Raw genomic sequence first — 11,623 nt, forward strand, 5'->3', positions numbered from 1 at the left:
CTTCCTTCACATTCACAACTTGGCTAACTGTTTGGTGTGAGTGGCCTACCTTTTGGCCAGTCTTGGCTTTCAACGTGCCTTCTTCGTGGATAATTTATAGCTTTTAATTTAAATTAAGTGACATGCAATTCTTCCTTGACTTGAACATTTACAGGCCATTGTGGTGTTATTAATTGACCTAAGGTCAATGTTACTGTGCCTTGGGGAATACTGAGGCCTGAAGAGAGAGACAGAGATGGGGGAATGGCCAGTCAGTGCAGCAGTCTGAACACCGACAACATTTATCAATTAAGTTTGCCATCCTCTATGGGCACAATGCACGGTGCCCACAAACAATTACAATGCAACATTAAAAATCACAGATCACGGGGTTCCCGTCGTGGCGCAGTGGTTAACGAATCCGACTAGGAACCATGAGGTTGCGGGTTCGATCCCTGCCCTTGCTCAGTGGGTTAACGATCTGGCGTTGCCATGAGCTGTGGTGTAGGTTGCAGATGCGGCTTGGATCTGGTGTTGCTGTGGCTCTGGCGTAGGCTGGCAGCTACAGCTCCGACTGGACCCCTAGCCTGGGAACCTCCGTATGCCACGGGAGCGGCCCAAGAAATGGCAAAAAGACAAAAAAAAAAAAAAAAAAAAAACACAGATCACCACAACAAATACAATAATGAAAGAGTATGAAATGTAGTGAGAATTACCAAGATATGACACAGAGCCATTAAGCAAGCAAATGCTGTTGGAAAACTGACAGCAATAGACGTGGTCGATACAAGGGGTTGCCACGACCCTTCTATTTAAAATAAATAAATAAATAAATAAACAGCTGGGAAGCAGAAAAAAAAGTGAAGTACAATAAAATGAAATATTCCTATAAATACATGCCAAGAGACCCAGGAAACCACCTCTAAGGTCTTTATACAAAAGAATGAAAATACAGATATACAAAGACTTAGACTGAAATATTCATGGCACCTTTACTTATGAAAGCACCAAATGGAAAAGGAATACAATGTCTTATCAGCAATTGGAAAGACATGACATAGAACAAACATTACTCATTGATCAAAGGAATAAATACTAATACACACAATAATATCCATGAATCTTAAAAGAATTACACTAAGGGAAAGAAGCCGTAGGAAAAAAGAGCACATGAAGTCTGATTCTATTTATATGAAATTTCAAAGGAGAAAGTACTGACCTGGGGAGAAGATTGGTGATATCAAAAAACAGAGATAAAAAAAAGAAAAAAGAATAGAAAAAGAAAATGTCTGGGAAGAGAGGACTAATTAAGAAGGCATAAACAAAATTTTAACCTGAGAGAAATCATTTGTATCACAATTTTGGTGGTAGAGCTAGACACATTTTTCAAAATTCACTGAGTTATACACAAAAACTGCTGAATTTTACTTTCCATTAATTTTCCCTCAAAATAGGCGATGTTTTAAAAGAAGCAATAACAGAAAACAGATCATACTCTAGGCAGGGTTGCATGATATAGGAGGCTCACCTGATGACACAAGGTGGCTGTAGTTCTCCAGCACCACATCTCTGTACAGAGTCCTTTGAGCAGGGCTCATCTGCTGCCACTCCTCCTGAGTAATCTCCACAGTCACATCCTTGAAGGACACTGATGCCTGTGAAAGCACATTCCTCTTATTAATCCAAAGAATTCAAACTCAGGTGACATGGAAAATACCTTTGCAATTCATTCCTATCGACTTTATGTTAACAAAGTAGGACAAAAACTGAAAGGTTTTTCCATATTATGAAAAATCAAAAATGTCTAGAGTTCTCTGCTGGTACAGCAGGTTAAGGATCCAAGATTGACACTGCAGTGATTCGGGTCACTGCTGTGGTGTGGGTTCAATAACTGGCCATTCTTATATGCTGCAGACGCACCCAAAAAACCCACAAAATTTAAAGTATCTGACAGTACACTCTTCATCTGCAATGTTCTGTGGAAGCAGATCTCTTCATACTTTTGGCTCTGCCTTCACGATCCATCCAATATTTGATCCTTTCCAAATACAACCGCTAACATCGTCATTTCTTGAAAGGAGTACTGAGAGCCTGCGACACCATCTGTTGCCATCAGTGCCCCCTAGAGTCCACCCTCAAAGCTGTACCTGTCCTTCCTCAGGTCCAAGTTCTCTAACCTGGTCAACAGAGAGAAACACTGAATTCCTAGAGTAGGAGACTTGATAGGATAGAGATGTCAGTTATCCACATAGAGATCTCTGAATTCAATGCAATCGCAATCAAAAGCTATCCAGGCTTTTTGAGAATCACAAGCAGATTCTAAATTTATGTAAAAAAGCAAACAACCTACAAACTGAAAACAATTTTGAGAAGAACAAAGGTGGAGGACTGATAGTTCTTGTTTTCAAGACAAACCATACCACCACTCACCAAAACAGTGCCTGCTACTCACAAAAATGAAACACCAAAAATGATAGACCAAAAAATATCTCCAAACACACATTTCTTTAATTGATGTATCCAGGTAATTCAATGCAGAAAGTATATTCTGAGAAAAATCATGCCAGACTAAGAAACACCATTAGAAAATAAATAATCATTATACTCTTGATTCACACCTTGCACCACAAACAACAATTCAAACTGGTGACAGATCTCAATGAGTCTTTCTGTTTAGATTTTATTTCTTTTCTTTTCCTTTACTTTTTTTATTTTTTGGCCACACCATGACATGTGGAGTTCCCAGGCCAGGGATCAGATCCAAGCCTCAGGTCAGATCCTTGAAGCCACTGTGCCCAGTCCTGGTGCTGCAGAGAAGCTGATCCCATTGTACCACAGCGGGAATTCCCTGTGTTTAGATCTGAGAGTCAGAGGAACATATAACTTATCTATAAAAGAAATTGACGCTTTTGTACTGAAGTGGGAACCAGCAAAAGGGCTGTGTCTATGTTCCCTCAATTCAGTATATAGAATATGCGACCAAGTACAAATTTCCAAGCCCATCCTCAGACCATGAATATCTAGATTTCTGACAGGGCCAACCAGCAACACATTTTGCTGGCTTCTGGTCACCATTCCCTTTATTAAGTACATTACTTAACTATCTGAAGAGAGAATTTATCAACACAACAGATATAAGAAAATACTACCTATAAGGTTCCAAAAACACATAACAGATAAAAATGTACATTTTTGGAGTTCCTGTCGTGGCTCAGTGGTTAACGAATCCGACTAGGAACCATGAGGTTGCGGGTTCGGTCCCTGCCCTTGCTCAGTGGGTTAAGGACCCAGCGTTGCCGTGAGCTGTGGTGTAGGTTGCAGACGCGGCTCGGATTCCACATTGCTATGGCTCTGGCATAGGCCAGCGGCTACAGCTCTGATTAGACCCCTAGCCCAGGAAACTCCATATGCTGCGGGAGCGGCCCAAGAAATGGCAAAAAGACAAAAAAAAAAAAAAAAAAAGTACATTTTTCTCTGAAAATATAGTAATAAGAAAAAGAAGACTAGACCCAGGGTTGTTTAAATAAAGTGACTCAATAATCTACATCTACACATAAAAACATGTACTCACAAAGTCCCATTTTAGAGCTAAGTTTCACAAAATCTGTAATATGTGATTTTGTCATGTGAATGAGAGAGGGGAGGGGAGGAAAAAGCAAGAGAGAGGGGAGGGGAGAAGAGAAAAGAGCAAGAAAATACCTCAATAAGGTCAGTATAACCAAGATATCACAGTTGGGCAGGAACACAAGAAAACAGAATTATAGACTAATCCACTTAGTCAATACAATTTGAAGAAAAATTCAAATATGACATGAGCAAAAAGACGGCAATTACAAACTTGAAAACAAAAATAAGCTATACCTTTACTCCAACAGATACAAAAAAGTATTCAATATGATTACTTCCGAGCACATTCATGATTCAAATAAAATCTTAGCAAACTGATTGTAAAGTGGTGATGACTTTCATAAAGGATGGGTAACACAAGCAAGAGCAATCGGAAATCAAGAGTGAAATCCATCACAGTACAAAGTGGGGGATAAATAAAGAGCTCACCTCAAATAGATTCATTTTCTGGAGCACTTCAGACATTAGAGAGGCCTGTGAAGTGTCAGCTGAGTAGAAAGAGAAATGACAGGGTCAGAACACCTGGGCTGCCTGACAGCTCCTACCTTCACCTCCCAAGCACCTCAGCAGCCCAGCCTAAGAGCAGCCTCTATACCTCCTCTCTCTAAACCCCGAACTGGCAAGGGACCCACTGGAAGCGCCGTCTATTTTCCAGTTAGAAATGATCACTGCTCATGGAGTAAAAATCAGCTTGTCCATTAATTGAAACAATACAAACAAAAAACTAACAACAGATGCTTAAAACACCAGAGGATGACACTACTTCATTGACATGAATGCAGAAAAAAGACACAGGCTGCATTTTTTTATCTATTTACCCGGCAAAGTGTTTACTCCTTGAGAAAGAGAAACCACAGGAAGTCCAGAAAAAAAAATATGGGGTGCTCTGGGACAATTTTCAAATTGTTTTCTTTTTTTCTTTTAAGTGGGTTACAGTTTCTCAAAAGGGACTCTCAATAAGATTCTTCTGATGCCTGGACAGTCTGAACGTCCTGTTCCACTCCCGGCTCTGTCCCAACCCGGGTGAGCCTGGAGAAGTCACCCGCCCTCTCAAACTCAGGACCACCTCACCATCCTGAGACTCAGAGATTTCTGTTCTGCGTGTTTAATGTAGGTGCCTATACCCATATCAGGAGCGAGTCCTGAGGCCTATGTAAACCACCCCATGAAAAGAAGAAAGGGTCACCTACATTCAACAGCAGTTAACACTTTTTGGGGGGTTAGTACCTGGCACTTTGCTAACTCCTTGTGTGACATCATATCTGGAGCTCCCTGCTGGGCTAGTGATTAGGGCTTTTTTGCACTTTCACCACCGCCATCCAATCCCTGGCCTGGGAACTGAGATTCCATATTGAGCCCCTGCAAGCTGAAGCTGAAAAGGAAAAAAAAAAAAAAAAAAAAAGACAGCACATCGAATACTCAGGTAAACGCCATAAGGCAGATATCATTCACAGCCTCCTTTTCAGACCACTGACCTTACTCTCCCGCAGGTTACTTCTTCAGCCGAAGGTCACAGATTACACAGCAGGAAATGATCACAGCAACGCCGGACCCAGAGCAGCGCTGCCCCGCAGACCCCATCCCGCCCTCTCCTCCAACCCACCGCCAGCGCTATCGTGGAACTTTTCCTCTCACTGCGACCCCGTTACCCCGCAAGGCAGCAGGCAGGGCCGGACACGCGGTCCCCATACCAGCCATGCTCTAGCTCCTAACGGGTCTCAGATACACCTACCCCAGACTACGGGGCAGCAACAGGGATCCCCCACCCACCTTCCCCTGGCGAGGTCCAGGCCAGACCCGGGCACTGAGGGGTCCCGCCCGGTGGGAGGGCGTCCCGAGATGTCACGCTTCTGCCTCCGCCACAAGAACAGGGCTCTCAGCAAACCTCCAGGCCACCCGAGGTCCACAGTGGAGCCCGCTCCTAGTTCACTGGCCAAGACCTAGAGGCGCCAGGATTTAGAGATGAGGTTTGTGAAGGCGGAAGGGAAGAGGCGGGGCCCAGGTTGCACATGCGCAGAGGGAGGTCTTAGAGACCGGGAGGCTGTTGGCGCTGCAGAGTGCATTGCCGCGGTGCCTTGCCAACCCCATCCCCCAACCCCTGTGATTTTTGAATCAAGTACACTGTTTAGTACAGCTGGATAGAAATGCTAGAGAAATGCTCATCCCAGGGCCTTGGGTGCCCTGAGATCCAGGGTCAAGGGTGTCCCCACACTGTGGATCTTAGACCGGTTCCATCCCTGTCTTATATGGGGGACTCAGGCCAAAGCTGGGAAACCTCATGGCTGAAATCAGATTCTCCAAATTACTAAAGCCTTTTAGTCTTAAGAAAATGTCCTCCTGGAGTTCCCTTCCTGGTGCATCGGAAATGAATCCGACTAGGAACCATGAGGATGCAGGTTTGATCTCTGGCCTCCCTCAGTGGGTCAAAGATCTGAGGTGGTGTAGGTCGCAGAGGCGGCTCAGATCAGGAATTGCTGTGGCTGTGGTGTAGGCTGGCGGCTGTAGCTCCTAGTAGACTCCTAGCCTGGAAACCTCCATATGCTGCTGGTGCAGCCCTGAAGAGACAAAAAAAAAAAAAAAAAAAGAAAAGAAAGAAAATGTCCTTCTAATCGAATAGACTTTCCTGTCTAATTAACCTACTTAGCAACATGTGGGCTTCTTTTGTGAAGGACAAATAGTGTTTTGTTTTGTTTTGTTTTGTTTCCTCAAAAGTGAGCTCACTGCTTTAGTCATAATCAAACTTCTTTTTTCTTTTTCTTTTTTCTTCTTTTTCTTTTTTTTGTCTTTTTAGGGCTGCACCTGCGGCATATGGAGGTTCCCAGGCTAGGGGTCAAATCGGAGCTACAGCTGCCGGCCTGCATCACAGCCACAGCAATGCCAGATCCCAGCTTTGTCTGCAACCTACACCACAGCTCACAGCAGTGCAGTTTTGAAACCAATCAGAGCCCTGCAGGGCCCTGCTAGAAACAAGTCTTACCTCGGCCCCTTCTGTTTGAATGTGCCCTTTGGAATTTAGGAATGGGAAGGGGCAGAAAGAAACAAAGAAGGAGCAGTCAAGAAACAATAGTGCCGCTATAAAGCTAGAGACCTTATTCCTCCAGAGGGGATATACATAATTAAATATCTTTGCACTCTTCCTCAGAAAGGCTCCCACTCACACGAAGAATGGTAACATCATTTTTTATTTTTATTTTTTGTCTTTTCTGGGGCCGCACCCTTGGCATATGGAGGTCCCCAAGCTAGGGGTCGAATTGGAGCTGTAGCTGCTGGCATATGCCACAGCCACAGCAACGCTGGATCCGAGAGGAGTCTGCAGCCTACATCACAGCTCACACCAATGCCGGATGCTTAACCCACTGAGCGAGGCCAGGGATCCAACCCGCAACCTCATGGTTCTAGTTGGATTCGTTAACCACTGAGCCATGTCAGGAACTCTGAGAATGGTAACTTCAGATGGAGCCAACATTCCTGACATTCAAAAGGTCCCCACCAATCAAAGTCAAGCACCCTGCAGTCTGTGAACTGATACTTGGCACTTGCCTTATTTATCTTATCTTATATCTTATAAGATATGGATTAAATTATGAGCCACTGCAGCTGCAGACCCACAGCACCCTCTGAGCCGAGCTCAGGGTGAGAATTAGGAGTGAGGCACTCTGTGCTCTGGGAAAACTGGAAGAACAGTTCTCCAAATAGCCAGATATTATTAGGAGAAGATTTTATGTGCCCAATTCTTGCACCTCCTCTATAGAGAATAACACTAAAATCCTTCATGGTGATGTCTGCTCCTTGTGACCTTCAGGAGATCAGCAACAAACTTGCATAAAATGTGTGTGTGCATGCACCTCCCCCTCAATTTTATAATATCCTGATATTCCCCCCCTTCCTCTTTGGGGTGCTATTTCAGAGTTATCTGAAATACTGCCACCCAGGCTGTAGTAAAGGATAAAACAAAGAATGTCCTGGTCATCTGTGAATGAGGTCACCTCTAAGGGTGAGAGCCAGTGAGTACTGCAGGTTGTGAGCTCCAGATACTGACCTCTGACAGCAGAGGTGCATATCAAAGGAATGATTTCAGTGAACTCAGGCCTCTTTTGCTCCCGATCCCTGCCCTTTGTTGCAAAAACTCCTAAATATCCTAGCATCTCCCTCACCGCCTTGGAGCCGTTTCTCAGAGCTACCTGAGATGCTGTCTCCAGGGCTTAAGTACTAATTTTGCTTTTTTTTTTTTTTGCTTTATTTGGGGGCGGGGCGGGGGTGGGATGAGGGGTTTGCTGCACTCATGGCATATGGAGGTTCTCAGGCTAGGGGTTGAATCGGAACTATAGCTACCGGCCTGCGCCACCGCCAGAGCAACGCAGGATCCAAGTCGTGTCTGAGACCTACACCACAGCTCAGGAAATGTCGTATCCTTAATCCACTAAGAGAGGCCAGGGATCCAACCCGCAACTTCATGGTCAGATTTGTTTCCGCTGCGCCACAATGGGAACTCCAGTTGTGCATTGTTTTAAGTCGACAAGTCCTTGCCCCAAATTCTGCCTATTAAAACTCTTCTTCAAAATAGGAGAGTTCCCGTCTTCTGAGACCCTGCCACCAGTTCTTCTTTCTTATTATCCTTTTTAATAAACCATTATATGCTCAAACTCCAACATTTAGGTTTGTTTGTCCTCACTATGCAACAGGCACACAATCCTGCATTTGGCTGTGATTTTCTATATAAAAATCATTGAACTCAAAACACTAAAGCTAAAAATGACTCTATAATAAACAGATAACCCAACCATGTAGGTTTTTGGCAAACAAGATGGCGTTCCTTACGCCTTAAACCGAGTATGATACCTAATATACTTTGCAGCTTTTCATACTCCTTTAATTCTGTGCTGAGCAAGGTGTTAGAAAAGCAAGACTGTTTAAAAAAAAAAAAATTAGGAGTTCTCATTGTGGCTCAGTGGTTAATGACCGACTAGGAACCATGATGCTGTGGGTTCAATCCCTGGCCTCACTCAGTGGGTTAAGGATCCGACGTTGCTGTGAGCTGTGGTGTAGATCGCAGACTCGGCTCAGATCCTGCGTTGCTGTGGCTCTGGCATAGGCTGGCAGCTACAGCTCCGATTAGACCCCTAGCTTGGGAAACTCCACATGCAGGATGCTGCCCTAAAATGACAAAAGACAAAAAAAAAATCAGCAGAAGGGGGGTAACAGGTGCTAAAATATGTTGAATCATCTCAGATTTCCATATAATGAGGGTCTCCTACTTTGGAATGTCATCTTTTCCCTTAAACTCCAGTCCTTGGTTCTAAGAGTCATTGTCTTCCTGAATTTGAATGCAAGCCTCATTTTATCTTTCACTTAATGACCTGAAGCTTACTTATCTCCTGCTTTTATTTGTGGTGTTCTAATTAGGCAAGCCTGCTTTCTTGAGCCACTATTAATGACAGTGGTCTCCCAAAGTTCCCTAGGTGTCCCTCTCCACCTGTGGTCCCCCACTGGGACCTCTGCAACTCTCTTACTCCATCCCTATCACCTTGGTATGCATCTTTCTTTGTCTATGCTTATTTCACTCAGCATAATGCCCTAAGTTCCATCTATCTTTTCACAAATGGCAAGATTTCATTTTTTTAATGATAAATATTGCATATAGGTAGGTGTTCAATGGGCACTTCATTTGCTTCTATACCTTGGTTATTACATTATCTTAATGAACATAAGTGTATACATATTTTTTCTTTTTTTCCTTGTCATCTGTACCCTCAGATACATCCAGAGTCAGATATTTTTTAAACTCCTCCTATGCTTTGTCTTGTCTTTTAATCTTTATTTAATTTCCCAAGAAAAACTCTATAGTAAGATCAATTAATTAATTGCTAATTAAAAGTGATGAAATATTAGAGAAACCCTGGAAATAATCTTTTTTTTTTTTTTTTTTTTTTGTCTTTTTGGGCCACACCACCTGAGGCATATGGGGCTTCCCAGGCTAGGGGTAGAATCAGAGCTGTAGCCACTGACCCACACCACAGTCATAGCAATGAGGGATCTGAGCTGCGTCTGTGACCTACACCACAGGTCATGGCAATGCTGGATCCTTAACCCACTGAATAAAGCTAGGGATCCAGCCTGCATCCTCATGGATGCTAGTCAGATTTGTTCCTGCTGAGCCACAATGGGAACTCCTGGTAATAATCTTGTTTTAATTTCCTCCTTTGCAGATGAAAAAAATTAAGATTCTGCTGCTGCTCAAAACACACACAAAAAGTTCAGTGACATTTGCAAGTCTTAACTCGTAGTAGATACATTCTTTCCAAGTCTTACTACAAGTAAGAATTAGAGCCATAAGGATTGAGGATCAATGTCCTTTATTTTTCCACTGTACCTAGTAAGCAAGACTAGTTAAATATTTTTAATGCATGGAATTTATGGGCTACTCTGAATTTCACAGCTATCAGTATTTTGACAAATGAGTTCCAGTTAATTAACTTTTAATATCATAACTACTAATTAGAACAGAGGCATATGAAGGAGAATGAATGCTATTGCCAAAGAAACTCAAAATATTTCTAAAGGCTGACAAACAGTTTTGTCTATGGAAAACACAAAGTATATAAAACCAGGTATTAGCTCAAAGAAGAAGCAAGACAATATTTATTTCTATAGTCTGCTATGTTCTTTTATCAAATGGTTATGTCATTACAATTTTTTTTTTTTTTTTCCTGCACCCACAGCAAATGGGAGTTCCAGGGCCAGATATCAAATTTGAGCCCAGCTAAGATGTGAGCCGCAGCTGTGACACAATACAGAATCTTTAACCCACTGTGCCGGACAGGGATTTGAACCAGTGCTTCAGCAGTGACACTAGCTACCCCAGAAACAATGCCAGATCCTCAACCCACTGGGCTACAGCAGGAACTCCCATAATTAGATCTCTTGTCAAAACATTTTATAGAATTCTTATGAACCTTCAGAACATACTTAAATGATTTTTAAATTTATTTATTGTTGAAGAAGATTGTGTATATTTTTTCAAATTAAAGCTTTTGTTTTCTTTGGGTAAACGTCCAGAATTGGAGTTTGAAAAAGTAATTTGATTTTTTTTCTTCTTTACATATGGCTCTCCAGTTTTCCCAACATCATTTACTGAACAGGAAGTATTTTCCTTATTGTATATTTTTGCCTCCTTTATTATAGATTAATTCACTATAATCAGCATGTGTTCATTTTGGTTCCATTTATCTATGTGTCTGTCTTTCTGTCAGTGCCATAACATTTTGACTGCTGTAGCTTTGTACCATAGTCTGAAATCAGAAAGTGTGTTACCTCCATTTTTTCTCAAGATAGTTTTGCTTACTCATGAGCCTTTTGTGTCTCCATATGAATTTCAGAATTATTTGTTTTAGTTCTATGGGAAAATGCTGTTAGGATTTTGATAGAGATTGTATTGATTCCATAGATTGTCTTGAGTAGTATGGTCATTTTAGCAATGTTTTTTCTTCCAGTTCATGAATATGCCTTTGTGTTTGTATCATTTTCAATTTCTTGAGTCAGCATCTTTACTTCCTTAGTTAGATTTATTTCAGGAGTTTTACTCTTTAATGCAACTGGAAATGGAATTGTTTTCTTAATTTTTTCTGATAATTCATTGTTCGTGCATGGAAATGCAACAGATTCCTGCAACTTGGTGGAATTCACTGATGAGTTCTAATAGTTTTTTGGTAGTTTCTTTATGTTTTTCATTAGTGTCATACCATTTATAAACAGTAACAGTTTTGCTTCTTCCTTTCCACTTTGGATGCCTTTTATTTCTTTTTTCTTTTTTTTTTATCTGATGACTGTGACTAGGACTTCAAATATGCAAGCGGAACAAAACTAGTGAGCATGGGCATCCTCGTCTTGTTGCTGATCTTAGAGGAAATGCTTTCAGCTTTTCATATTGCATATGATGTTAGCTCTGGGCTTGTCATATATGACCTTTATTACGCTGAGTTATGTTTATTCTACACCAACTTTCTTGAAAATTTTTATC

The 11,623-nt window shown here is 42.0% G+C and overlaps 1 protein-coding gene across 16 annotated transcripts in view; it reads right to left on the reverse strand.

Annotated features, from left to right (window-relative positions):
• LOC100158108 (zinc finger protein 510-like) overlaps nt 1-5,621 on the reverse strand; it is a 34,559-nt gene extending 28,938 nt beyond the window's left edge. For 6 of the 16 annotated variants that reach the window (XR_002338407.1, XR_002338408.1, XR_002338412.1 and 3 more), the window contains exons 1-4: nt 5,082-5,619; nt 4,834-4,978; nt 4,036-4,094; nt 1,508-1,634 (exon numbers count right to left, since the gene is read on the reverse strand). Coding sequence is in view for 7 of the 16 variants with exons in the window: in XM_021072623.1 (XP_020928282.1) it covers nt 1,508-1,634; nt 4,036-4,071 (163 nt within the window). In the remaining 9 variants the exon portion in view is untranslated. Of the gene's footprint in view, nt 1-1,507; nt 1,635-4,035; nt 4,095-4,833; nt 4,979-5,081 lie in introns of all 16 variants that reach the window. The other 10 variants (XR_002338409.1, XR_002338410.1, XR_002338405.1 and 7 more) reach the window with 7 other exon arrangements.

Source organism: Sus scrofa, chromosome 14, assembly GCF_000003025.6.
Source record: "Sus scrofa isolate TJ Tabasco breed Duroc chromosome 14, Sscrofa11.1, whole genome shotgun sequence".
Taxonomy (NCBI): Eukaryota; Metazoa; Chordata; class Mammalia; order Artiodactyla; family Suidae; genus Sus; species Sus scrofa.